Consider the following 26,555-nt stretch of genomic DNA (forward strand, 5'->3'; position numbering starts at 1 on the left):
TAGAGTCATTAGTGTTTGGATTTCTTCTCCACAGGGATCAGTGGAGGGTGAGGGCCATTGAATATATTCCAGGGTGAGTTAAACTGATTTTTGATTGATAAAGGTGTCAAGCGTTATGGGAAACAGGTAGGGAAATGGAGTGAAAGTTAAGATGAGGAGGGATTTCCTCACTCAAGTATGTGGTGTAGTTTTGGAATTATGCTACCCCAGAGGACTGTGAAGCCTCAGTCATCGATAAATTTCAAGCCGGAGATTGATAGGTTTTGAGATATTGAAGACATCGAGTGATCTGGGGGATAGCGTGGGAAATGGTGCTGAGGTAGATCGGCCAATTCTCACTGAATGCTTGTGGCAATTCGATGGGCCGGATAAGCCAACTGTTGCTTCTATTTCTTATGATTTCTATGTGCTGGAGTGGAGGCAGTGAGCATGGATCTGTCAATCAGCCTCAATCAGCACCTTCAGGAGAATTGGGAGGGTGGATATTAGATACAGCAGAGTGAGAATGGAGGGAGAGTGTGTGGGATGGAGATTCACAGCTTTTGGGGAATGAGAGAGGAAAGAATGCTCCATAGAAACTAGAATTGTTTGTTCTGAATTTATGTTCTGACACTGATGACTTATGAAAACTCGTTTTACAGGATGCTGAAAGAGGAATCACAGGCAGAAATCTCAAAAGTCACGTCGAGACCTAACAGAGTCATATTCCTTGGGAGCTGAATATCATTGGCCTTTAAATTTAGAAGGAGAAATGGTTGTCCGGTCTGTTGATTTGAAAAGATTTCAAACATCAGTGTGACTGGAAAAGCACCAACAGTGTTCCAGTGCACTGACTAAAGAGCTTTAACCAGTTACACAGCCTGAATAAATATCACACCATTCGCAGCTGGGAGAGACTGTACCTGTATTCTGTGTGTGGACAAGGCTGCAACTGAGGCAAGATCACCTGCACCATGGAGAAACCATGGAAATGTGTGGACTGTGGGAAGGGATACGGAGCCCCATCTAAGCTGGAAATTCATCGGCGCAGCCATACTGGGGAGAAGCCATTCATCTGCTCTCAGTGTAAGAAGGGATTTAATCATTTATCCAGCTTACAGATGCACCAGCGAGTTCACACTGGGGAGAGACCATTCACCTGCTCTCAGTGTGGGGAGGGGTTCATTCAGTCATCCAGCCTGCAGGTACACCAGCGAGTTCACACTGGAGAGAGGCCGTTCACCTGCTCTCAGTGTGGGGAGGGATTCACTCGGTCAGACCATCTGCAGAGACACCAGCGAGTTCACACTGGGGAGAGGCCATTCACCTGCTCTCAGTGTGGGAAGGGATTCACTCAGTCATCCCACCTGCAGAGACACCAGCGAATTCACACTGGGGAGAGACCGTTCACCTGCTCTCAGTGTGGGGAGGGATTTACTCAGTCATCCCACCTGCGGACACACCAGCGAGTTCACACTGGGGAAAGACCGTTCACCTGCTCTCAGTGTGGGGAGGGATTCACTCAGTCATCCAACCTGCAGTCACACCAGCGAATTCACACCGGGGAGAGACCATTCACCTGCTCCCAGTGTGGGCAGGAATTCACTCAGTCAGCCGACCTGCAGAGACACCAGCGACGTCACACAGGGGAGAGGCCGTTCACCTGCTCTCAGTGTGGGAAAGGATTCACTTTGTCAGCCTACCTGCAGAAACACCAGCGTGTTCACACTGTGGAGAAACCATTCACCTGCTCTCAGTGTGGGAAGGGATTCACTCAGTCATCTGACCTGCGGATACACCAGCGAGTTCACACTGGGGAGAAACCATTCACCTGCTCTCAGTGTGGGAAGGGATTCACAGTTTCATCCCAGCTGCTGAGACACCAACAAGTTCATGAGTGATTCCAGGGGTTGGATTCTGCTGTTATTGTTTCTGCTCTCAGTTGCATCCAGGACTGCATTTTGTTCATTCTCACAGTTGGTCAATGGGGAGGGTCAGAGGGTTTCTTTATGCTGGACTGGCCGGTCTCATGACTTTGCCTCCAGTGAGCTGATGTTCTTTGAATCAAATGTCACAAGGATCTCAGAGTGACCGGGTGTTAGGAAGTTCAGAAATATTTAGTCAGCAGAAGACAGAGGGTCGCAGTGAAACGATGCGTTTCTGAATGGAGGGCTGTGACTAGTGGCGTCCCTCAGGGATCAGTGCTGGGACCTTTGCTGTTTGTAATATATATAAATGATTTGGAGGAAAATGTGGACGACACAAAGGTTGTTGGATTTGCGGATAGCGAGGACCATCAGAGGATACAGCAGGATATACATCAGTTGGGTGGAGAGATGGCAGATGGAGTTTAATCTGGATAAATGTGAGGTAATGCATGTTGGAAGGTCTAATACAGATAGGAAATATACAGTAAATGGCAGAACCCTGCAGGGTATTGATAGGCAGAGGGATCTGGGTGTACAGGTACACAGGTCATTGAAAGTGGCAACACAGTTGGAGAAGGTAGTCAAGAAGGCATACGGCATGCTTGCCTTCATCGCTGGGGCATTGAATGTAAAAATTGGCAAATCATGTTGCAGCTTTATGGAACCTTAATTAGGCCACACTTGGAATATAGTGCGGCATAATTATATGGTGTGGCATGAACTCTGACCATGCCTCTCATAATCTTGTAAACTTCTATCAGGTCACCCCTCAACTCCGCTGTTCCAGTGAGAACAAACCACGTTTCTCCAACCTCTCCTCATAGCTAATGCCCTCCATATCAGGCAACATCCTGGTAAATCTTTTCTGTACCCTCTCCAAAGCCTCCATATCCTTCTGGTAGTGTGGCGACCAGAATTGAACACTATATTCCAAGTACAGCCGAACTAAGCTTCTATAAAGCTGCAACATGACTTTCCAATTTTTAAACTCAATGCCCCGGCTGATGAAGGCAAGCATGCCGTATGCCTTCTTGACTACCTTCTCCACCTGCATTGCCACTCTCAGTGACCTGTGTACCTGTACACCCAGGTCCCTTGACCTATTTTAAGGGTTCTGCCATTTACTGTACATTTCCTTTTTGGATTACACCTTCCAAAATGCATTATCTCACATTTGTCCGGATTAAACTCCATCTGCCACCTCTCCACCCAAGTCTCCAACTGATCTATATCCTGCTGTATCCTCTGATGGTCCTCATCGCTATCTGGAAATCCACTAACCTTTGTGTCATCTGCAAACTTACTAATCAATCGAGTTACATTTTCCTCCAAATCATTTATATATATATATAACAAACAGCAAAGGTCCCAGCACTGATCCCTGAGGGACGCCACTTGTCACAGTCCTCCATTCAGAAACGCACCCTTCCACTGCCACCCTCTGTCTTTGACCGAGCAGTTTTGTATCCACGTAGCCAGCTCACCTCTGATCCCATGCAACTTTACCTTCTGCACCAGTCTGCCATGAGGGACCTTGTCAAAGGCTTTACTGAAGTCCATGCAGACAACATCCACTGCCCTATCCTCATCAATCATCTTCGTCACTTCCTCGAAAAACTCGATCAAGTTAGTGAGACACGACCTCCCCTTCACAAAACCATGTTGACTCTCACTAATACGTCCACTTATTTCCAAGTGGGAATAAATGCTGTCTTGAAGAATCCTCTCCAGTAATTTCCCGACCACTGATGTAAGGCTCACCGGCCTGTAATTACCTGGATTATTCTTGCTACCCTTCTTAAACAAAGGAACAACATTGGCTATTCTCCAATCCTCTGGGACCTCCCCTGAGACTGATAGCCAAGTTCCGCACACATGAGGACGTCCTCAACTGGGATCTTGGGTTCATGTCACACTATCTGTAACCCCTACGACTTGCCTGGGCTTGCAAAATCTCACTAACTGTCCTGTCTGGAGACAATACACATCTCTTTAACCTGTGCTTAGCCCTCTCTCCACTCACAGTGTCTGTATCTTTAAGACTTGATTAGATCCTCTCAAAATACCTTCAAACAACTTACCCAGATGTGAGGCTCACTGGCCTGTAGTTCCCAGGCTTTTCTCTGCAGCCCTTTTTAAACAAAGGCACAACATTTTCCACCCTCCAATCTCCAGGCACCTCACCTGTGATTATCGATTATTCAAATATCTCTGCTCGGGGACCCACAATTTTCTCCCTCGTCTCCCAAAGTGACCTGGGATACACTTCATCAGATCCCAGGGATTTATCTACCTTGATGCACTTTAAAATTTCCAGCACCTCCTTCTCTGTGATATGTACACTCCTCAGGACGTCACTATTTATTTCCCCGAGTTCCCTAAACATCCATGCTTTTCTCAACAGTAAACACTGATGAGAAATATTCATTTAGGATCTCACCCATCTCTTGTTTTATGTGGATGTTTGTCGATGTGTTTTATCATTGTTTTGGGCTACATTTGTTAAGGTTTATCTTTCTGGAGAATTAACCTTATCTTGAGTATTTAATTAAAGGCATTTCTGGAAGTTTAAAAACAGAACCACAAGAACGCTTAAGGAATTAATTTTGGTTATTGTTGTTGTAAAGCACATGCTAAGATTCTCTGCTTGTGTATGTATGATATTTGTGTGTTGAACGCTTCAAGCTTTGAGGTTTTGTGTCTGTGATTTAAATCAAACGGACTTTAAAATGGAAGTGTGATTAATAAAACTTTTTTTTCAAAAGTTATGAACCTGGACCCATATTTACTGGCCAGGGATATGTTTCCAGGACATTTTACTAAACATGTGGGAATGTTAATCGGGATAAATTCACACATGTGAGAATGAGAGTTTTAATTTGTAATAGTTATTTAAAATTTGGGACATATGAAATGATTCTGACCAATCCTGTGTTGGATTGATCTTGGGTTAAACCTCCTGTCAGGTCCAAAGATTTATTCCTGATGCAATTAACACAATGAAAAGGAAATTGGATACTGAAGGAAAGATTTTAAAAGGAGAGATTATAAATAGGAATAGATATATCGCAAGGGGGATAGAATATAAAAGCAGGGATGTCTTGCTGCATCTGTACAGGGCATTGGTGAGGCCGCAGCTGGAATACTGTGTGCAGTATTGGTCCCCTTATTTGCGGAAGGATATATTGGCCTTGGAGGGAGTGCAGAGAAGGTTCACCAGGTTGATACCAGAGATGAAGGGTGTTGATTATGAGGAGAGACTGAGCAGATTGGGTTTGTATTCGTTGGAATTTGGAAGGCTGAGGGGAGATGTTATAGAGACCTATAAGATAATGAAGGGGCTGGATAGGGTAGAGATGGAGAGATTCTTTCCACTTAGAAAGGAAACTAGAACCAGAGGGCACAGCCTCAAAATAAAGGGGGGTCAGTTTAGGACAGAGTTGAGGAGGAACTTCTTCTTTCAGAGGGTGGTGAATCTCTGGAATTCTCTGCCCACTGAAGTGGTGGAGGCTACCTCGTTGAATATGTTTAAATCACGGATAGATGGATTCCTGATCGGTAAGGGAATCAGGGGTTATAGGGATCAGGCGGGTAAGTGGAACTGATCCACTTCAGATCAGCCATGATCTTATTGAATGGCGGGGCAGGCTCGAGGGGCTAGATGGCCTACTCCTGCTCCTATTTCTTATGTTCTTATGAAATGATTCCCAGACTGTGTGGTTGTTCGATTAAAACAAAGGAAGGGCACCAATATCCATTTGAGAACTTTTAATCCACCCTTTTCAAACTAAGAGAGTCGATGTACAAAGAAAGCCCAGGGATGGTAGATAAGGGGGTCTGGAAAACATCATGATGGGGGCACCTATCTGTTCATGAGATGATCACAAAGCCCCATGATGCCCAGATACTAATTTGATTGGACCTATATATAATGTATGTAATCTATCACCATTCTGATTGGATTGTGTCCAGCTGGGATGGGCTGAGTAACTGTATAAGAATTGATGATTTTCCTTGTGGGGTGGAGTTGTACATGGTCAGCCCCTGTGGCTTCTCCCCACTGTAAGAGTTTTAACAACACCAGGTTAAAGTCCAACAGGTTTATTTGGTCGCCAATGCCATTAGCTTTCAGAGCGCTGCTCCTTCGTCAGCTGGAGTGGATATCTGCTCTCAAACAGGGCACAGAGACACAAAATCAAGTTACAGAATACTGATTAGAATGTGAATCTCTACAGCCAACCAGGTCTTAAAGATACAGACAATGTGAGTTGGACGGAGCATGAAGCACAGGTTAAAGAGATGTGTATTGTCTCCAGACAGGCATACTTCTCCCCACTGGCATAACTCAATAAACTGTTTGTCAATTGAATCAGGCTTGAGTGTTGAATTATTCTTCTGAATTCATTCCCAAAACACACTGGGTACATTACCGCTGGAGACCAGGTATTGCCAAAACCTTCGGACAATACAAAGACTCATGAAAGCCAGTATCCCAGTTTAAAGACATATCTTTTGTTTGACCAACGATTGAAGGGAGAAATTATTGGACAGTGTTAATCCTGCTCTAGAAGAGAAGCATCCTGATCTAATAACTCTGACAGACAATCATTAGGATAGATCAATAATACATTCTTCATATCAATTCTCCTGCCTTTCATCAGGTGTGAACCAATCATTTTCAATACAACTCAATCCTTAATTACACGTCATATACTTTAACCAATTGCATTTTACCCTCTGACATAATGGGATGTCATTGGTCCGTAGAATCCGGACACTTCCTCCCCCTATTGCTGACTCTGCTTCCCCTTGTTGCTGAGCAACCCCAGAAGCTTAGCTACAAAGGTCAAAGTTAATGTTCCCATCGGCTCTTACTCCGTCACTGGCCAAACCAGACAAATGCACGTTTTCACGTCTGAGAAGACACTGTCTTGTCTGGCCATTGTGAATCAATCCTATTCATGAAGCTGCCTTGAGAAACTTTGTTAAAAACTTCCTTGAAAAGGTTGGTACATTCTGTGGCTTCATTGTTCCGAAGAATGTAGCCTGTCTGTAAGTGTCCCTGTACCATCATGCCTTGCAGCAGCCTGCCTTTGGCTAAAGTTTACAATTGCTTTTAAAAATACAGCTAACATACATTTTAAAATCTGAAAATTCATGTCTAAATCCGAGTCTCTTGTTTAAATCTCTTACTGTGTTCACGTGTGTTGACTGTTGTTCCTCGTTAGCTTCGAAGTCTGACTTAGTCATTTAACTCAATGCTGGTGGTTCTGTTAGTGTCTGAGATGCCTCATGGTTTAAAATTTCACCAACCTATTGGGAATTTTCTCCAACAGTTTGCCATTGCGGAGCTTGGAGTACAGCACTTGTTTCAGGAGTCTTGTCTGGGGCTTGTGTACAATGTGGCCCGCCCACCACAGCTGGTCGAGTAATCCCCAGAATGTGCAAACTCCACACAGACAGTGACCCAAGCCAGGAATCGAACCCAGGTCCCTGGAGCTGTGAAGCAGCAGTGCTAACCACTGTGCTACCGTGCCGCCCATAAACAATTGACAATGGTTTCATGGTCACCAGTAGATTCTTAATTCCAGATTCTTTTTATTGAATTCAAATTCCACCACTTGCCGTGGCCAGATTCGAATCGAGGTCCCCAGCACATTCGCTGATTTCTGGATCAACAGTCCAGCGATAATACCACCAGGCCATCACCTCCCCCCACCCCTAGGGTCGGCGTACTGCAGCCCCATGACTGAGGCTGGGCTGGTCTTGGTTCTGGCCTGGAGGGGTCGGATATTGAAAGTTTCCCACTGGTCCAGTAGGCCAGCTGGACTCCAGCGGGGAGCTTCACGGTCCTGGGGTAGAGTGTTGCTGCAGGAAAGGTGGGGATGAATGTTGGTGCGATGACGCAGCCCTGCTTGACCCCAGTTTGCACTCGTACTGGTCGTCTCACTGTAGAAAGGATGTGATTGCACTGGAGGGGGTGCAGAGGAGATTCACCAGGATGTTGCCTGGGATGGAGCAGCCGAGCTATAAAGAGAGATTAGATAGACTTGGATTGTTTTCTTGAGAGCAGAGAAGGCTGAGGGGGGACATGATTGAGGTGTATAAGATTGTGAGGGGTTTGGACAGGGTGGATAGGAAGCAGCTGTTCCCCTTAGTTGAAGGGTCAATAACGAGGGGGCATCATTTTAAGGTGAGGGGCAGGAGGTTTTGGGGGTTTGAGGAAAAATGTTTTCACCCAGAGGGTGGTGGGAGTCTGGAATTCACTGTCTGGGAGGGCAGTGGAGGCGGGAAACCTCACAACCTTTAAAAAGCACATGGATGAGCACTTGAATGTTTTGACAGTTCAAACACCATCAGCCAAGTGCTGGAAAATGGATTAGTGTAAATTTAGTATAGTTTTGTCAGTACAGACCCGATGGGCTGAAAGGCCTCTTCTGTACTGTATGACTCTATGACTTGTGAATTCGCTGGTGTTTCTGCAGTCGGGATGAATGAGTGAATCCCTTCCCACACACTGTGCAGGTGAATGGCCTCTCCCCAGTGTGAACCCGCTGGTGTGTCCGCAGGCCTGATGGCACACTGAATCCTTTCCCACACACAGAGCAGGAGAACGGCCTCTCCCCAGTGTGAACTTGCTGGTGTCGCCACAGGCTTGATGGCACACTGAATCCTTTCCCACACACAGAGCAGATGAATGGTCTCTCCCCAGTGTGAACTCGCTGGTGTCTCCGCAGGGTGGATAACTGAGTGAATCCTTTCCCACACACAGAGCAAGTGAACGATTTCTCCCTGGTGTGAATTCGCTGATGCCTCTGCAAATCAATTATCTGAGTGAATCCCTTCCCACACACAGAGCAGGTGAACGGCCTCTCCCCAGTGTGACTGCGCCGATGAATCTCCAGCTGAGATGGGAAACTGAATCCTTTCCCACAGTCCCCACATTTCCACGGTTTCTCCATGGTGCGGGTGTCCTTGTCACTCTCCAGGTTAAACAATCAGTTAAATCTCACACAGAACACGGATACAGTCTCTCCCCGCTGTGAATGCTGCGATGTATTTTCAGGCGGTGGAACTGGTGAAAGCTCTTTCCACACTCAGTGCATTGGAACACTCTCACTCGGGTGTATCTGTGTCTTGGTGCTTTTTCAGTCACATTTATGTCAAAAAAATTCTGAAGCAGACAGAACAGAAAAAGATTTCTCCTTCTAGATTCAATGATATTCAGATCCCGATCAATCAAATGACTGTCAGATTTAGATGTGACATTTGGTTTGAGATTTCTGCCTGTAAATCCTCACCTTCTGTTATCCTGCAAAAGCAGATTACAAAAGTCATCACTGTCAGTACAGGATAGAAATTCAGAACGACATTTCCTTGTTTTAAGTTCATTCATTAGTCACAAGTAAGGCTTACATTAACACTGCAATGAAGTCACTGTGAAATTCCGCTAGTTGCAGCAGTCGGGCGCCTGTTGGGAACAATGCATCGAACCAGCACGTCTTTCAGAATTCTAGTTTCTATGGAAACTTCTTTCCTCTCTCATTCCCCAAAAGCTGTGACTCTCCATCCCACACACTCTCCCTCCATTCTCACTCTGCTGTATCTAATATTCATCCTCCCAATTCTCCTGAAGGTGCTGATTGAGGCTGGTTGACAGATCCATGCTCACTGCTTCCTGTCCTGGACACAGAGAGCTGGAAATCTCCATGCAGGCTGCCAGACAGATATATGTCTATCTGACTGGACTAACAATGTGTGGAATGTACAGACTGGACTCACTCGCTTTCCCTTCAGTGGCTAAGGGCAGACATGGCACCAGGACCCAATGAACTGCACGCGAGGCTTTCTATGGATGTTGCTGAAGAGATAGTGGACACTTTGGTTGTAATTTTTCATAACTCGCTAAATTCCAGGAGGGTATCAGAAGATTGGAAAACAGCCAGTGTGACTCCCTGGTTCAAAAAGGGAGGAAGGCAGAAGGCAGGGAACTATAGGCCAGTTTGTTTAACATCGATTATTGGCAAGACGCTGGAGTCAAAGAGGAAATAGCTAATCATTCAGGAAAGCTGAATATAATCAAACCTCGTCAACATGGTTTTATGAAAGATAAATCATGATTGACAAATTTGCTCGAATTCTTTGAGGATGCAAGAGGAAGAATAGATTGAGCACAATCTGTAGATGTAGTGTATTTAGATAGAGCAGCACATCGCCAGGGACCCGGGTTCAATTCCGGCCTTGTGTAACAGTCTGTGTGGAGTCTGCACGTTCTCCCCATGTCTGCATGGATTTCCTCCGGGTGCTCCAGTTTCTTCCCATAGTCCAAAGATGTGCGGGTTAGGTTGATTGGCCATGCTAAGTTGTCCCCTTGTGTCCCAATAGATATAGATTAGGGGGATTAGTGTGGTTAAAAATGTGGGGTTATGGAGATAGGACCTGGGAAAGATGCTCTTTTTGAGAGTCAGTGCAGACTCTCTGAGCCAAATGGCATCCTGCACTCTAGGGATCCTATGATTTCCAAAAGGCATTTGACAAGGTACTGCATAAGAGGCTGGTACATAAAGTAAAAGTTCATGGAATTGTAGGAAGTGTGTTAGCATGGATTAAAAACTGTCCGTCACATAGAAAACAGAAAATTGGAATAATGTGTCATTTTCAGAGTGGAAAGATGTAACTAGTGGAGTACCACAGGGATCAGTTCTTCGCCTGCAATTGTTCATTATTCAATTAATGACCTGAAGGAAGGAACAGAATGTAAGGTTTCCAAATGATTCGAAGATAGGTAGACAGACATGTTGTGATGAGGATCTTTTGATTCTGCAACAGGATATAGATAGATTGAGTGACTGGGTGAAAACCTGGCAAATGGTGTTTAACGTGGGGAAGTGTAGGGTCGTGTATTTCAGTCGGAGGAATCAAAAGGGAGATTATCTACATGGAGAGAGGCTGCAGTTGAATGAAGTACAGAGGGATCTAGATGTTCTTGCACATGAATCACAAAAGGCTAGCAGACAGGTCCCACAATAAGTAAGAAGGGATTGGAGTTTAAAAACAGGAAAGTTTTGTTGCAATTGTACAGGGTGTTGGTGAAGCCTCACCTGGAATACTGTGTACATTTTTGATCCCCTTACCTAAACAAGGATATAGTAACATTGGAGATAGTCCAAAGGAGATTCACCAGGCTAATTCCTGCGATTAGAGGGTGGTCCTATCAAGAGAGAATAAATTGTCTCGGTCTGTATTCATTGAAGTTTTGAAGACAAAGGGGTGACTTTATTGAAGCATATAAGATCCTGAGGGGGCTTGACAGGGTAGATAGTGAGACATTTTCACGAGTGGAAGAGTTACAAACAAGCTACAAGATAAAGGATCGGTCATTTAAACCTGAGTTGCGCAGAAATTGTTTCTCGCAAAGGATGGTGAATCTCTGGAATTCTCTGCCTCAAAGGGTGGTGGAGGCTGGATCATTAGAAGTATTTAAAGTGAGGTGGATAAATATTTGATAGATCGACGATTGGAGGGCTATAGGGAAATGGCACAGAAAAGAAGCTGAGGCTAGAATAGATCAGCTATGATTGGATTGAATGGCGGGGCAGGCTTGATGGGCCTGGTGGCCACTCCTGCTTCTATTTCTTGTCATCAGTTCCTGCAAGACAACAATTTCCCCAGAAAGTGTTACATTTGGACATAAATGAGTAGACTAATGTGTGAATACACTGGTTAGAGAGACATGAAGAATGCGAGGAGGATTTTTATTTCGGCAGCGAGTGGTGACCTGGAAGTTAAAAATTCAACTCCAGAATAAGAGAAGAAATGGAAAGGGGGAGAAAAGAAAGTGTTTTACTCACAGATGTTGGAGAGACAGAAGGAAGTTTGAGTCTGTCTGAAGCTCAATCTTCATTCAGAGACCTCTTTTTAGGTCAAACCAAGTAAACAAACTCAAATTAAATCAGGACAAAGTAAAAGGGGCAGCTCCCCAAAAAGGAGGGGGAACAGCCCGAACAGAAATCAAAATGCAAAGGAAACTTAAAAACATCAAATTAAAATGTGATTATTAGGGTCAATAATGCACCCCAACCCCTGCGGTGCCCAGCGGGCGCGGAAAGCGTCAACCTCGCCCGTGGACACCGCATGCTCCCTCTCCAGGGACACCTGGCCGCGAACGTAGCCGCGGTAGAGGGGAAGACAGTCAGGATGGACGGCCCCCTCGATCGCCCGCTGCCTGGACCGGTAAATGGCGCGTTTCGCCAGGCCCAGGAGCAGGTTCACGAGGAGGTCGCCATCCCGACCCTCCCCTCTCCGCACCGGGTGTCCGTAGATCAGGAGCGTGGGACTGAAGTGCAAACAAAACATCAATAAAAGATTCTTCAGGAAAACATAAAGGGAGTGCAGCCTAAGACACTCAACATAGACATGGTCCACGGACTCCACAAGGCCACAGAAAGGGCAGTCTTCGGAGCCCGTGAACCAGTGAATCCTACGGTTGTGCGGAACTGCTGCATGCATCACCCTCCACCCCAGGTCCCCGACGTAATTGGGGGAGATCCCTCCGTAGAGGGACCTCCAGCGGGGACCTCCGCCGCCCGGCGGCAACAAGGCCCGCCAAGGTGTATCCGGGCGACAGGCGAGGAGGCGGTAGTGGAAGGTGTGCAGCAGCAGCCCGCACAGGAAACGCCTCCGCGCGGTAGAAAAAGGCACGGAGGGCATTTCCGCGAGGCGGCTCAGGCTGTGGGGCACCTCACCCAGGGGAGGGGGCTGAGGCTTTGGGCCAATGTGGAATTCCGCCCGAACAGGGGAACGCTCGGGCGGGATCCCACCGCACGCCTGTGCCGTCTCAAGTTTGCGTGCAGTTTCGGGGCCGAGCACGACCGTCCTAAGGTCTAGGATGGCTTTGGCCGCGCGCCGGACGGACGTCCCCGCGCGCTCAGCCAGCACGCGGGGACTCATCCAGCCCGCTCCTCCGCCATCGAGCACGTCCCCGATTCTGGTCACCCCGGCGTCCACAGCCCCCCTCTCCGCCAGCCACCTGAAGTTATACGGCTGGAGGAGCGGATTCCTGAGCAGCGGCTCTCGCACGAGAGCCGCTACTCCTGACGGGGGAGAGCTGCGTCGCGAGGCGACCTTGTTCCAGACAGTGAGGAGGTCCTGGTAAAAGACGGGCAACTCCTGCAGGGTGGTCGAAGCACGCCCCAGTTCGATATGCAGGAGCTGCACGTCATAATTGAGGCCGTGCCACTGGCGGAAGAAATACGTCGCCATGGCACACCACTGTGGAGGGGGCTCAACGTAAAGGTACCTCTGCAGGGCCTGGAGGCGGAAGGTCGCTATCTGAGTGCGGAGGCACACCAGACCTTGTCCGCCCTCCTCAAGCGGGAGATACAGGACCGCAGCAGGGACCCAGTGCAGTCGATTGCCCCAGAAGAACCGCACGAGGGTTCTCTGGATATCGGTGACAAAGCCAGGGGGAGGGGTCAAAGGGACCAGCCGGTACCACAGCATGGAGGCGACCAGCTGGTTTATGACGCGAGCTCGCGCCCCGTAGGACAGCACTCGGAGCAGTCCTGTCCAGCGACCCAGGCGGGCGGAGACTTTGGCCTCCAGCTCCCGCCAGTTCGCCGGCCAGGATTCCTCGGCTGGGCAGAGATGGGCCCCCAAGTAGAGGAGGTCGGTCCTGCTCCAGGTGAAAGGCCTGAGCTCCTCCGGAAGGGGGTCCGTCTCCCAAGGACCGACAAGGAGTCCGGAGCACTTGGCCCAGTTGATCCTGGCGGAGGACGCGGCGGAGTACACCGCCTGGCATTCTCGCATCCTCCGCAGGTCAGCCGGGTCCGTGAACATGAGGAGCACGTCGTCGGCGTAAGCTGACAGGACCACCCCTACGTCCGGTCCGCGCAGGACCAAACCTGACAACCTCCTCCGCAAGAGGCGCAGGAATGGCTCCACGCATACGGAATACAGTTGGCCGGACAAGGGGCAGCCCTGCCGTACTCCTCTCCCGAAGCGAAGGGGCGCCGTCAGGGACCCGTTAACCTTAATCACACACTCTGCGGCAGAGTACAGTAATCGGATCCGGGCGACAAAATGCGTCCCGAACCCGAATGCCCGCAGAGTCCCGAGTAAATACTCGTGCTCCACCCTGTCGAACGCCTTCTCCTGATCTAATGACAAGAAGGCGCCCGACAGACCAGCCCTCTGGGTGTGATGGATTAGGTCCCAGACCAGGTGGAGATTGTCATGTATGCAACGGCCCGGGACCGTGTAGGACTGGTCAGGGTGGATCAAGTGGTCCAGCACGGATCCAAGGCGTGAAGCCATAGCCCTGGCAAAGATTTTATAATCCGTGCTGAGGAGGGAGACCGGGCGCCAGTTCTTGAGCAGGTGGAGATCCCCCTTCTTGGGCAGCAGGGCAATGACGGCCCTGCGCCACGAAAGGGGCATCTCCCCGGTAGCGACGCTCTCCCCCAGGACCCCCGCGTAGTCGCTCCCCAGGACGTCCCAGAACGCCCTGAAGAACTCTACTGTCAGCCCGTCCAGCCCAGGGGCCTTGCCCCGGCTGAGGCCATTTAGGGCGCCGGTCAGCTCGGCCATGGTGGTAGGGGCCTCGAGCCTGCCGACGCCCTCCGGGCCGACCTGCGGCAGGTCCTCCCACAGAAGTCTGCGGGCATCCTCGCTGGACGGATCCGGAGAGAAGAGCGAGGTGTAATACTCCCGGGCAATGGCCCGGATGCCCTCCGGATCCGAGACGGGGGAACCGTCGTCGGCCAGCAGCGTAAGGAGCTGCTGACGGTTAGCCCGCCCTCTTTCCAGCGAGTAGAAGAAGGGGGAGCCGCGGTCCAGGTCCACCTGGAACTGGAGCCGCGACCTCACGTACGCGCCGCGAGACCTGGCAAGCTGCAGGTCCCGCAGCGCGTCCTTCTTCTCCCTGTACTCCGAACGCAGGGCCGGGTCCGCGTCAGGCCGACTGAGACGTGCCTCCAGGTCGAGCACCTCCTTCTCCAACTCCTCGAGCCTGGATTTCCGCCTCTTTGTCGACCCCCTCGCGTACCCCTGACAGAAGGTACGGACGTGAGTCTTGCCCACATCCCACCAGAGCCTCAAGGAGGGGAAGCCTCCCCGCTTCCTTCTCCAGCCGGCCCAGAATCGACGGAACGAGTCCAGGAAGCGCTCGTCCTCCAGCAGCGTGTTGTTAAAGTGCCAGTACGCGGACCCCCGCCGGATGCGAGACGGCGCAAAGTCCGCCCACACCAGGCTGTGGTCCGTGCTCGACACCGGCCGCATGGAGACCGAGGACACGCCGGACACGTGCGCCTTCGAAATGTAAAGGCGGTCGAGCCTGGACGCTCCGACTCCAGGCCTCACGAAAGTGAAGGCGCTGGAGCCAGGATGGAGATGTCTCCAGACGTCCACCAAGTCGTGAGACCCGATCAGGTCCCGCAACTTCACCACCGCCGGAGTGCGCAGCCAGGGGCCGGTGCGGTCCCGTGCCTCGAGGATGCAGTTGAAATCTCCCCCGAGGATAATGCATTCGCCCCCCGCGATGGTGTCGATGTGAGCGGACACTTTCTCGTAGAAAGTCGTTTGCTGCGGTCCAGCGGTCGGGGCGTAGACATTCAGCAAGTGAATGACCACGCCCCCCTCACGGACCGTCAAGTGCAGCAACCGGCCTGGCACCGGCTCCTTGACCCCCAAGATCTCCGGCTTATAACGCGGGGCCAACAAGATAGCCACCCCGCAAGAAGCGAGCGTGAGGTGGCTCATGTAGACCCCCCCTCGCCACTCCAGGAGCCATTGGGCTTCGTCTCCCGGAACGGTGTGGGTTTCCTGCAGGAAACACACCGCATACTTCCCGTCACGGAGGACCGAGAAGTTCTGGAACCTGCGGTGTGGCCCACTGCTGCCGTTGATGTTGAGGCTGGCTATGGTCACCTTCATGTCAGCAGCTTTGTGCCACCGTCACCACTTAACTAGGTGTGTGGGGGGGCGCTGGCGCAATTCTCACCAGTCCACCCCCCACCTTTTCGAGCCTGTGGAGGAACCGCAGTACCCAGCGCCGCTCTATTTTCTCCAGGCCCGCGGAGGCATGCGAGCATGCCTTCACGGACCGGACGAGCTGCGCCAGGTCCGGCCAGCGGCCGAGGGCTAGCCGGATTATGTCGGAGCGACCGGAATGGTTACGGATAAAGACCCTGAGGTCCTTGGAGGGGATGAGGGACGACTCGGTGGGGGGCACGAGGGAGTCCCCCGCCTCGCTCTGGGCAGACTCTGAAAGTGTCCCCGTGCCCTCCACCGAGCCGCTGACCTCCTCAGGGCGGTCGCCCCTCGACTCCGAGTCCCCCGCCGCAGGACGTACGGCGGGCGGCACGGAGCCACCAACTAGCCCTAGCCCCTCCCCGATCCCACCCCCAGGATCGGTGGAGGAGGGGTTCCCCCCGGGCTCACCTTTCCCGGATTGCGGGCCCCCGTGCGACGGCGGCCCAGCCCCCCCCCCCGCCCCAGACGCTTGGACACCCCCCAGGTCCGGTGTATCCTTCGGACTGAGGTTGGGGATGTCCAGCGTCCAAGGTCGGGACGGAGAGGACGAGTGGATCGTCTCTTCGCCGCCGCCGCACGAGGACATGAACATTGGAGTGTCGCCCCAGTCCCCCGACAGACTGAAGAAGAACTCCGGGTTGTAACCGGCCGGGTGGAACGGAACCGTGGGGGCCCCGCTGCCAACCGGCCCCGGAGACTCCTCGCCGGGGGACTGAGGCAACACATGCTTGGATTTACAGGGTGCCTTGCCCCCTTTTTTCTGGGGACAAGGCACAAAGACAGGTGGGGGCACGGCAGGAGATGACTCACAAGGGGGGAGGGGCACGCAGACCTCGAACTCTACGGTGCCCGAGGGGCCCCGCCTCTTTTTGTTAACCTGCCCTCGGGCAGGCGAGGCCCCTCGCCCTCCGCCCCTCTTCGCCTTGCCGCGCCCCCCCTGCTCTCCCGTCACTTCCCCCCGAGGTGGCGGCGTCGCCAGTTTTGCCGGCTCGGGGTCGCTTACCCCCCCATGCTCGGGCCCATGATCCCGGGCGCCGGACCCAGCACTAGGCCCCGGAGAGCCCACGGGCCCGGCAGATGGTGGTGGTGGTGGTGGGGGGGGGGCGCAGGTGGAGACTGAGGCGGTCCCCGAGCCGGCTGCCGGGGTGGTCGGGGTGTTTTCCCTGGGGGCCGGGGTTCCGGTACCCCCCTTCTTTTTTGTAGGTCCCTTATGGGCCTTTTGGCCGCGCGGGGGCTCCGCTCCCCCCCCGCCGGCAGCTGAGGTGGCAGCTGCTGCCGGCGTGGCCTCCCCTCGCGGGGGAGCAGATGGTACTCGCTTGGGGGGAGAGGGGGCTGCGGTGCCAGCTGCGGCCGCCTTGGGTTGGTGGTCGGCGGCCTTGGAGACGGGGCAGTTTTTCCGCACGTGCCCCGCCTCCTTACAGGCATGGCACCGCACACCGTCCGCGGACCAAAAGACCCGGTACGTGGTCCCCTCGTGGGGGACATTGAACCCTCCCTCCAGTTCCTCCTCCCGGGCCAGGCGGACAAAAACCTGGCGCCGGAAGGAGTATATGTGGCGGAGGGAGGGGTCCCGAAGGCCGAGCGGGATCGGCTGCACCCCGGACCTGACCTCCCCCAGTAGATGGAGGTGGGGGAGGAGGAGCTCACTCGGTAGGAAGGGCGGGACGTTCGATATTACTATCTTGTGGGCGGTGGCCTCCAATGGGTCCACCGCCAGGAACGTCCCGCCCACCGTGAGCCCCCTCTCCAGGGCGAGGCGAACCGCCCGCTCGGCCTTCAGGAAGAATACGGCCCGGCCGGACATCTTTGAGGCCGCGACAATGGCTGAGGGGCCGACAACCCCAGCCATTGCCTTGACGCAGGCCTCGATAGACATGTCGGGGTGGGCGTAGCACTTCACCCCGAGCTGCCGCGTGATTAAAGAGAATGGCGGCAGGGCCTTGGGAGCGGCGGGGGCTCTGGCAGCCGCCACGCCCGCATAGGTGGGCCGAGAAGGCCCTGCCACCGGCGACGCTGGTGATGTCGCCATGGTATCAGGGGAAGTGCTACACCCACCCCGAGACTGCCCAGATGCACGGCAGGGCGTATATGTGGAGGGAAAGATAAGGGAGGGTGGGGTAGGTGGGTAGGGGTGTAGGTGTTCTCTCCCCGGAGCGAGAGAGGGAGAGAGGAGGTCGGAGCAGTAGGAGGGAGAACGAGGCACAAGGCCGGTGCCCCAGTCAGGAGGGAAAGGGGAGGGGGTGCACCAATCGTGGGGACAGCAGCAGTGGGTAGGGGAATTAGGAAAAAGGTCTTCACCCCCCCCCACTGCAGATGGAAAAGAGACAGTCCAAACGCCTTCGCCCCCCCCTCTCCTCCAGTCACTCCCTGTCCTCTCTTCCTCCCTCCCCCCGGGGAGAGCGCAACCTCCAGAGGCCGGATGGCAGGCATGCAGGCAGTCAGGCAGTCCAGACGGCAGGCAGGCCGGACGGCAAGCAGGCAGGCAGGTAGTCCAGACGGCAGGCAGCCCAGACGGCAGGCAGGTAGTCCAGACAGCAGGCAGGCAGGTAAGCAGGCCAGACGGCAGGCAGGCAGGTAAGCAGGCCAGACGGCAGGCAGGCAGGTAAGCAGGCCAGACGGCAGGCAGGTAAGCAGGCCAGACGGCAGGCAGGCAGGTAAGCAGGCCAGACGGCAGGCAGGCAGGTAAGCAGGCCAGACGGCAGGCAGGCAGGTAAGCAGGCCAGACGGCAGGCAGGCAGGTAAGCAGGCCAGACGGCAGGCAGGCAGGTAAGCAGGCCAGACGGCAGGCAGGTAAGCAGGCCAGACGGCAGGCAGGCAGGTAAGCAGGCCAGACGGCAGGCGGGCAGGTAAGCAGGCCAGACGGCAGGCGGGCAGGTAAGCAGGCCAGACGGCAGGCAGGCAGGTAAGCAGGCCAGACGGCAGGCAGGCAGGTAAGCAGGCCAGACGGCAGGCAGGCAGGTAAGCAGGCCAGACGGCAGGCAGGCAGGTAAGCAGGCCAGACGGCAGGCAGGCAGGTAAGCAGGCCAGACGGCAGGCAGGCAGGTAAGCAGGCCAGACGGCAGGCAGGCAGGTAAGCAGGCCAGACGGCAGGCAGGCAGGTAAGCAGGCCAGACGGCAGGCAGGCAGGTAAGCAGACCAGACGGCAGGCAGGCAGGTAAGCAGGCCAGACGGCAGGCAGGCAGGTAAGCAGGCCAGACGGCAGGCAGGCAGGCAACAGGCAGGCCGGGCAAGGCAGGCAGCAGCTCACCTCCCTCCTTCCTCCCCGCAGGGAGCGAAAAACAAACAAACCCAACAAAACAAAAACAAAAACCGGGCGTCTCCGTGAGCAAAAACGAGAGAAAAAAAATAAAATAAAGGTACTCACAAAAAAAGAAAAGAAAACAAACCCACAGTTTCCGCCCGGCTCCGACCCGGGGCCCCCCGCTACTCGGGCGAACGTGAACTCACCCCACCCCGGAAACAAAGTGCAGGCGCTGCCCCAGAGGAGGGACGTTTCAGGCCGCCTGAAGCTCAATCTTCATTCAGAGAGAGACCTCTTTTTAGGTCAAACCAAGTAAACAAACTCAAATTAAATCAGGACAAAGTAAAAGGGGCAGCTCCCCAAAAAGGAGGGGGAACAGCCCGAACAGAAATCAAAATGCAAAGGAAACTTAAAAAAAACATCAAATTAAAATGTGGTTATTAGGGTCAATAATGCACCCCAACCCCTGCGGTGCCCAGCGGGCGCGGAAAGCGTCAGCCTCGCCCGTGGACACCGCATGCTCCCTCTCCAGGGACACCTGGCCGCGAACGTAGCCGCGGTAGAGGGGAAGACAGTCAGGATGGACGGCCCCCTCGATCGCCCGCTGCCTGGACCGGTAAATGGCGCGTTTTGCCAGGCCCAGGAGCAGGTTCACGAGGAGGTCGCCATCCCGACCCTCCCCTCTCCGCACCGGGTGTCCGTAGATCAGGAGCGTGGGACTGAAGTGCAAACAAAACATCAATAAAAGGTTCTTCAGGAAAACATAAAGGGAGTGCAGCCTAAGACACTCAACATAGACATGGTCCACGGACTCCACAAGGCCACAGAAAGGGCAGTCTTCGGAGCCCGTGAACCAGTGAATCCTACGGTTGTGCGGAACTGCTGCATGCATCACCCTCCACCCCAGGTCCCCGACGTAATTGGGGGAGATCCCTCCGTAGAGGGACCTCCAGCGGGGACCTCCGCCGCCCGGCGGCAACAAGGCCCGCCAAGGTGTATCCGGGCGACAGGCGAGGAGGCGGTAGTGGAAGGTGTGCAGCAGCAGCCCGCACAGGAAACGCCTCCGCGCGGTAGAAAAAGGCACGGAGGGCATTTCCGCGAGGCGGCTCAGGCTGTGGGGCACCTCACCCAGGGGAGGGGGCTGAGGCTTTGGGCCAATGTGGAATTCCGCCCGAACAGGGGAACGCTCGGGCGGGATCCCACCGCACGCCTGCGCCGTCTCAAGTTTGCGTGCAGTTTCGGGGCCGAGCACGACCGTCCTAAGGTCTAGGATGGCTTTGGCCGCGCGCCGGACGGACGTCCCCGCGCGCTCAGCCAGCACGCGGGGACTCATCCAGCCCGCTCCTCCGCCATCGAGCACGTCCCCGATTCTGGTCACCCCGGCGTCCACAGCCCCCCTCTCCGCCAGCCACCTGAAGTTATACGGCTGGAGGAGCGGATTCCTGAGCAGCGGCTCTCGCACGAGAGCCGCTACTCCTGACGGGGGAGAGCTGCGTCGCGAGGCGACCTTGTTCCAGACAGTGAGGAGGTCCTGGTAAAAGACGGGCAACTCCTGCAGGGTGGTCGAAGCACGCCCCAGTTCGATATGCAGGAGCTGCACGTCATAATTGAGGCCGTGCCACTGGCGGAAGAAATACGTCGCCATGGCACACCACTGTGGAGGGGGCTCAACGTAAAGGTACCTCTGCAGGGCCTGGAGGCGGAAGGTCGCTATCTGAGTGCGGAGGCACACCAGACCTTGTCCGCCCTCCTCAAGCGGGAGATACAGGACCGCAGCAGGGACCCAGTGCAGTCGATTGTCTCAGAAGAACCGCACGAGGGTTCTCTGGATATCGGTGACAAAGCCAGGGGGAGGGGTCAAAGGGACCAGCCGGTACCACAGCATGGAGGCGACCAGCTGGTTTATGACGCGAGCTCGCGCCCCGTAGGACAGCACTCGGAGCAGTCCTGTCCAGCGACTCAGGCGGGCGGAGACTTTGGCCTCCAGCTCCCGCCAGTTGGCCGGCCAGGATTCCTCGGCTGGGCAGAGATGGGCCCCCAAGTAGAGGAGGTCGGTCCTGCTCCAGGTGAAAGGCCTGAGCTCCTCCGGGAGGGGGTCCGTCTCCCAAGGACCGACAAGGAGTCCGGAGCACTTGGCCCAGTTGATCCTGGCGGAGGACGCGGCGGAGTACACCGCCTGGCATTCTCGCATCCTCCGCAGGTCAGCCGGGTCCGTGAACATGAGGAGCACGTCGTCGGCGTAAGCTGACAGGACCACCCCTACGTCCGGTCCGCGCAGGACCAAACCTGACAACCTCCTCCGCAAGAGGCGCAGGAATGGCTCCACGCATACGGAATACAGTTGGCCGGACAAGGGGCAGCCCTGCCGTACTCCTCTCCCGAAGCGAAGGGGCGCCGTCAGGGACCCGTTAACCTTAATCAGACACTCTGCGGCAGAGTACAGTAATCGGATCCGGGCGACAAAATGCGTCCCGAACCCGAATGCCCGCAGAGTCCCGAGTAAATACTCGTGCTCCACCCTGTCAAACGCCTTCTCCTGATCTAATGACAAGAAGGCGCCCGACAGACCAGCCCTCTGGGTGTGATGGATTAGGTCCCGGACCAGGTGGAGATTGTCATGTATGCAACGGCCCGGGACCGTGTAGGACTGGTCAGGGTGGATCAAGTGGTCCAGCACGGATCCAAGGCGTGAAGCCATAGCCCTGGCAAAGATTTTATAATCCGTGCTGAGGAGGGAGACCGGGCGCCAGTTCTTGAGCAGGTGGAGATCCCCCTTCTTGGGCAGCAGGGCAATGACGGCCCTGCGCCACGAAAGGGGCATCTCCCCGGTAGCGACGCTCTCCCCCAGGACCCCCGCGTAGTCGCTCCCCAGGACGTCCCAGAACGCCCTGAAGAACTCTACTGTCAGCCCGTCCAGCCCAGGGGCCTTGCCCCGGCTGAGCCCATTTAGGGCACCGGTCAGCTCGGCCATGGTGGTAGGGGCCTCGAGCCTGCCGACGCCCTCCGGGCTGACCTGCGGCAGGTCCTCCCACAGAAGTCTGCGGGCATCCTCGCTGGACGGATCCGGAGAGAAGAGCGAGGTGTAATACTCCCGGGCAATGGCCCGGATGCCCTCCGGATCCGAGACGGGGGAACCGTCATCGGCCAGCAGCGTAAGGAGCTGCTGACGGTTAGCCCGCCCTCTTTCCAGCGAGTAGAAGAAGGGGGAGCCGCGGTCCAGGTCCACCCGGAACTGGAGCCGCGACCTCACGTACTCGCCGCGAGACCTGGCAAGCTGCAGGTCCCGCAGCGCGTCCTTCTTCTCCCTGTACTCCGAACGCAGGGCCGGGTCCGCGTCAGGCCGACTGAGACGTGCCTCCAGGTCGAGCACCTCCTTCTCCAACTCCTCGAGCCTGGATTTCCGCCTCTTTGTCGACCCCCTCGCGTACCCCTGACAGAAGGTACGGACGTGAGTCTTGCCCACATCCCACCAGAGCCTCAAGGAGGGGAAGCCTCCCCGCTTCCTTCTCCAGCCGGCCCAGAATCGACGGAACGAGTCCAGGAAGCGCTCGTCCTCCAGCAGCGTGTTGTTAAAGTGCCAGTACGCGGACCCCCGCCGGATGCGAGACGGCGCAAAGTCCGCCCACACCAGGCTGTGGTCCGTGCTCGACACCGGCCGCATGGAGACCGAGGACACGCCGGACACGTGCGCTTTCGAAATGTAAAGGCGGTCGAGCCTGGACGCTCCGACTCCAGGCCTCACGAAAGTGAAGGCGCTGGAGCCAGGATGGAGATGTCTCCAGACGTCCACCAAGTCGTGGGACCCGATCAGGTCCCGCAACTTCACCACCGCCGGAGTGCGCAGCCAGGGGCCGGTGCGGTCCCGTGCCTCGAGGAGGCAGTTGAAATCTCCCCCGAGGATAATGCATTCGCCCCCCGCGATGGTGTCGATGTGAGCGGACACTTTCTCGTAGAAAGTCGTTTGCTGCGGTCCAGCGGTCGGGGCGTAGACATTCAGCAAGTGAATGACCACGCCCCCCTCACGGACCGTCAAGTGCAGCAACCGGCCTGGCACCGGCTCCTTGACCCCCAAGATCTCCGGCTTATAACGCGGGGCCAACAAGATAGCCACCCCGCAAGAAGCGAGCGTGAGGTGGCTCATGTAGACCCCCCCTCGCCACTCCAGGAGCCATTGGGCTTCGTCTCCCGGAACGGTGTGGGTTTCCTGCAGGAAACACACCGCATACTTCCCGTCACGGAGGACCGAGAAGTTCTGGAACCTGCGGTGTGGCCCACTGCTGCCGTTGATGTTGAGGCTGGCTATGGTCACCTTCATGTCAGCAGCTTTGTGCCACCGTCACCACTTAACTAGGTGTGTGGGGGGGCGCTGGCGCAATTCTCACCAGTCCACCCCCCACCTTTTCGAGCCTGTGGAGGAACCGCAGTACCCAGCGCCGCTCTATTTTCTCCAGGCCCGCGGAGGCATGCGAGCATGCCTTCACGGACCGGACGAGCCGCGCCAGGTCCGGCCAGCGGCCGAGGGCTAGCCGGATTATGTCGGAGCGACCGGAATGGCTACGGATAAAGACCCTGAGGTCCTTGGAGGGGATGAGGGACGACTCGGTGGGGGGCACGAGGGAGTCCCCCGCCTCGCTCTGGGCAGACTCTGAAAGTGTCCCCGTGCCCTCCACCGAGCCGCTGACCTCCTCAGGGCGGTCACCCCTCGACTCCGAGTCCCCCGCCGCAGGACGTACGGCGGGCGGCACGGAGCCACCAACTAGCCCTAGCCCCTCCCCGATCCCACCCCCAGGATCGGTGGAGGAGGGGTTCCCCCCGGGCTCACCTTTCCCGGATTGCGGGCCCCCGTGCGACGGCGGCCCAGCCCCCCCCCCCCGCCCCAGACGCTTGGACACCCCCCAGGTCCGGTGTATCCTTCGGACTGAGGTTGGGGATGTCCAGCGTCCAAGGTCGGGACGGAGAGGACGAGTGGATCGTCTCTTCGCCGCCGCCGCACGAGGACATGAACATTGGAGTGTCGCCCCAGTCCCCCGACAGACTGAAGAAGAACTCCGGGTTGTAACCGGCCGGGTGGAACGGAACCGTGGGGGCCCCGCTGCCACCCGGCCCCGGAGACTCCTCGCCGGGGGACTGAGGCAACACATGCTTGGATTTACAGGGTGCCTTGCCCCCTTTTTTCGCGGGACAAGGCACAAAGACAGGTGGGGGCACGGCAGGAGATGACTCACAAGGGGGGAGGGGCACGCAGACCTCGAACTCTACGGTGCCCGAGGGGCCCCGCCTCTTTTTGTTAACCTGCCCTCGGGCAGGCGAGGCCCCTCGCCCTCCGCCCCTCTTCGCCTTGCCGCGCCCCCCCTGCTCTCCCGTCACTTCCCCCCGAGGTGGCGGCGTCGCCAGTTTTGCCGGCTCGGGGTCGCTTACCCCCCCATGCTCGGGCCCATGATCCCGGGCGCCGGACCCAGCACTAGGCCCCGGAGAGCCCACGGGCCCGGCAGATGGTGGTGGGGGGGGGGGGGGCGCAGGTGGAGACTGAGGCGGTCCCCGAGCCGGCTGCCGGGGTGGTGGGGGTGTTTTCCCTGGGGGCCGGGGTTCCGGTACCCCCCTTCTTTTTCACGGGTCCCTTCTGGGCCTTTTGGCCGCGCGGGGTCTCCGCTCCCTCCCCGCCGGCAGCTGAGGTGGCAGCTGCTGCCGGCGTGGCCTCCCCTCGCGGGGGGGCAGATGGTACTCGCTTGGGGGGAGAGGGGGCTGCGGTGCCAGCTGCGGCCGCCTTGGGTTGGTGGTCGGCGGCCTTGGAGACGGGGCAGTTTTTCCGCACGTGCCCCGCCTCCTTACAGGCATGGCACCGCACACCGTCCGCGGACCAAAAGACCCGGTAAGTGGTCCCCTCGTGGGGGACATTGAAACCTCCCTCCAGTTCCTCCTCCCGGGCCAGGCGGACAAAAACCTGGCGCCGGAAGGATTATATGTGGCGGAGGGAGGGGTCCCGAAGGCCGAGCGGGGTCGGCTGCACCCCGGACCTGACCTCCCCCAGTAGATGGAGGTGGGGGAGGAGGAGCTCACTCGGTAGGAAGGGCGGGACGTTCGATATTACTATCTTGTGGGCGGTGGCCTCCAAAGGGTCCACCGCCAGGAACGTCCCGCCCACCGTGAGCCCCTTTTCCAGGGCGAGGCGAACCGCCCGCTCGGCCTTCAGGAAGAATACGGCCCGGCCGTACATCTTTGAGGCCGCGACAATGGCTGAGGGGCCGACAACCCCAGCCATTGCCTTAACGCAGGCCTCGATAGACATGTCGGGGTGGGCGTAGCACTTCACCCCGAGCTGCCGCGTGATTAGGGAGAATGGCGGCAGGGCCTTGGGAGCGGCGGGGGCTCTGGCAGCCGCCACGCCCGCATAGGTGGGCCGAGAAGGCCCTTCCACCGGCGATGCTGGTGATGTCGCCATCGTATCAAGGGAGTGCTACACCCACCCCGAGACTGCCCAGACGTACGGCAGGGCGTATATGTGGAGGGAAAAATAAGGGAGGGTGGGGTAGGTGGGTAGGGGTGTAGGTGCTCTCTCCCCGGAGTGAGAGGGGAGAGAGGAGGTCGGAGCAGTAGGAGGGAGACGAGGAACAAGGCCGGTGCCCCAGTCAGGAGGGAAAAGGGGAGGGGGTGCCGGTCCCGGGGGCAGCAGCAGTGGGTAGGGGAATTAGGAAAAGGTCTTCACCCCCCCCACTGCAGATGGAGAAGAGACAGTCCAAACGCCTTCGCCCCCCCCCCCTCTCCTCCAGTCACTCCCTGTCCTCTCTTCCTCCCTCCCCCCGGGGAGAGCGCACCCTCCAGAGGCCGGATGGCAGGCAAGCAGGCAGTCAGGCAGTCCAGACGGCAGGCAGGCCAGACAGCAAGCAGGCAGGCAGGCAGTCCAGACGGCAGGCAGCCCAGACGGCAGGCAGGCAGGCAGTCCAGACGGCAGGCAGGTAGGTAAGCAGGCCAGACGGCAGGCAGGCAGGTAAGCAGGCCAGACGGCAGGCAGGCAGGTAAGCAGGCCAGACGGCAGGCAGGCAGGTAAGCAGGCCAGACGGCAGGCAGGAAAGCAGGAAAGCAGGCCAGACGGCAGGCAGGCAGGTAAGCAGGCCAGACGGCAGGCAGGCAGGTAAGCAGGCCAGACGGCAGGCAGGCAGGTCAGCAGGCCAGACGGCAGGCAGGCAGGTAAGCAGGCCAGACGGCAGGCAGGCAGGTAAGCAGGCCAGACGGCAGGCAGGCAGGCAACAGGCAGGCCGGGCAAGGCAGGCAGCAGCTCACCTCCCTCCTTCCTCCCCGCAGGGAGCGAAAAACAAACAAACCCAACAAAACAAAAACAAAAACCGGGCGTCTCCGTGAGCAAAAACGAGAAAAAAAAA

At 55.9% G+C, this 26,555-nt stretch overlaps 2 protein-coding genes across 2 annotated transcripts in view; one reads left to right on the plus strand and one right to left on the minus strand.

Moving 5' to 3' along the window:
* The window catches only part of LOC144486399 (uncharacterized), a 51,180-nt gene extending 39,402 nt beyond the window's left edge, over window positions 1–11,778 (minus strand). The window contains exon 1 of the mRNA XM_078204436.1: window positions 11,759–11,778. The gene's annotated coding sequence lies outside the window, so the exon portion shown is untranslated. The remainder of the gene's footprint in view (window positions 1–11,758) is intronic.
* The window catches only part of LOC144486397 (uncharacterized), a 100,169-nt gene continuing 74,584 nt past the window's right edge, over window positions 971–26,555 (plus strand). Inside the window, exons 1-2 of the mRNA XM_078204433.1 lie at window positions 971–981; window positions 1,031–1,876. Of these exons, the coding sequence (XP_078060559.1) occupies window positions 971–981; window positions 1,031–1,876 (857 nt within the window). The remainder of the gene's footprint in view (window positions 982–1,030; window positions 1,877–26,555) is intronic.

This window comes from Mustelus asterias, unplaced genomic scaffold, assembly GCF_964213995.1.
Source record: "Mustelus asterias unplaced genomic scaffold, sMusAst1.hap1.1 HAP1_SCAFFOLD_331, whole genome shotgun sequence".
Classification (NCBI taxonomy): Eukaryota; Metazoa; Chordata; class Chondrichthyes; order Carcharhiniformes; family Triakidae; genus Mustelus; species Mustelus asterias.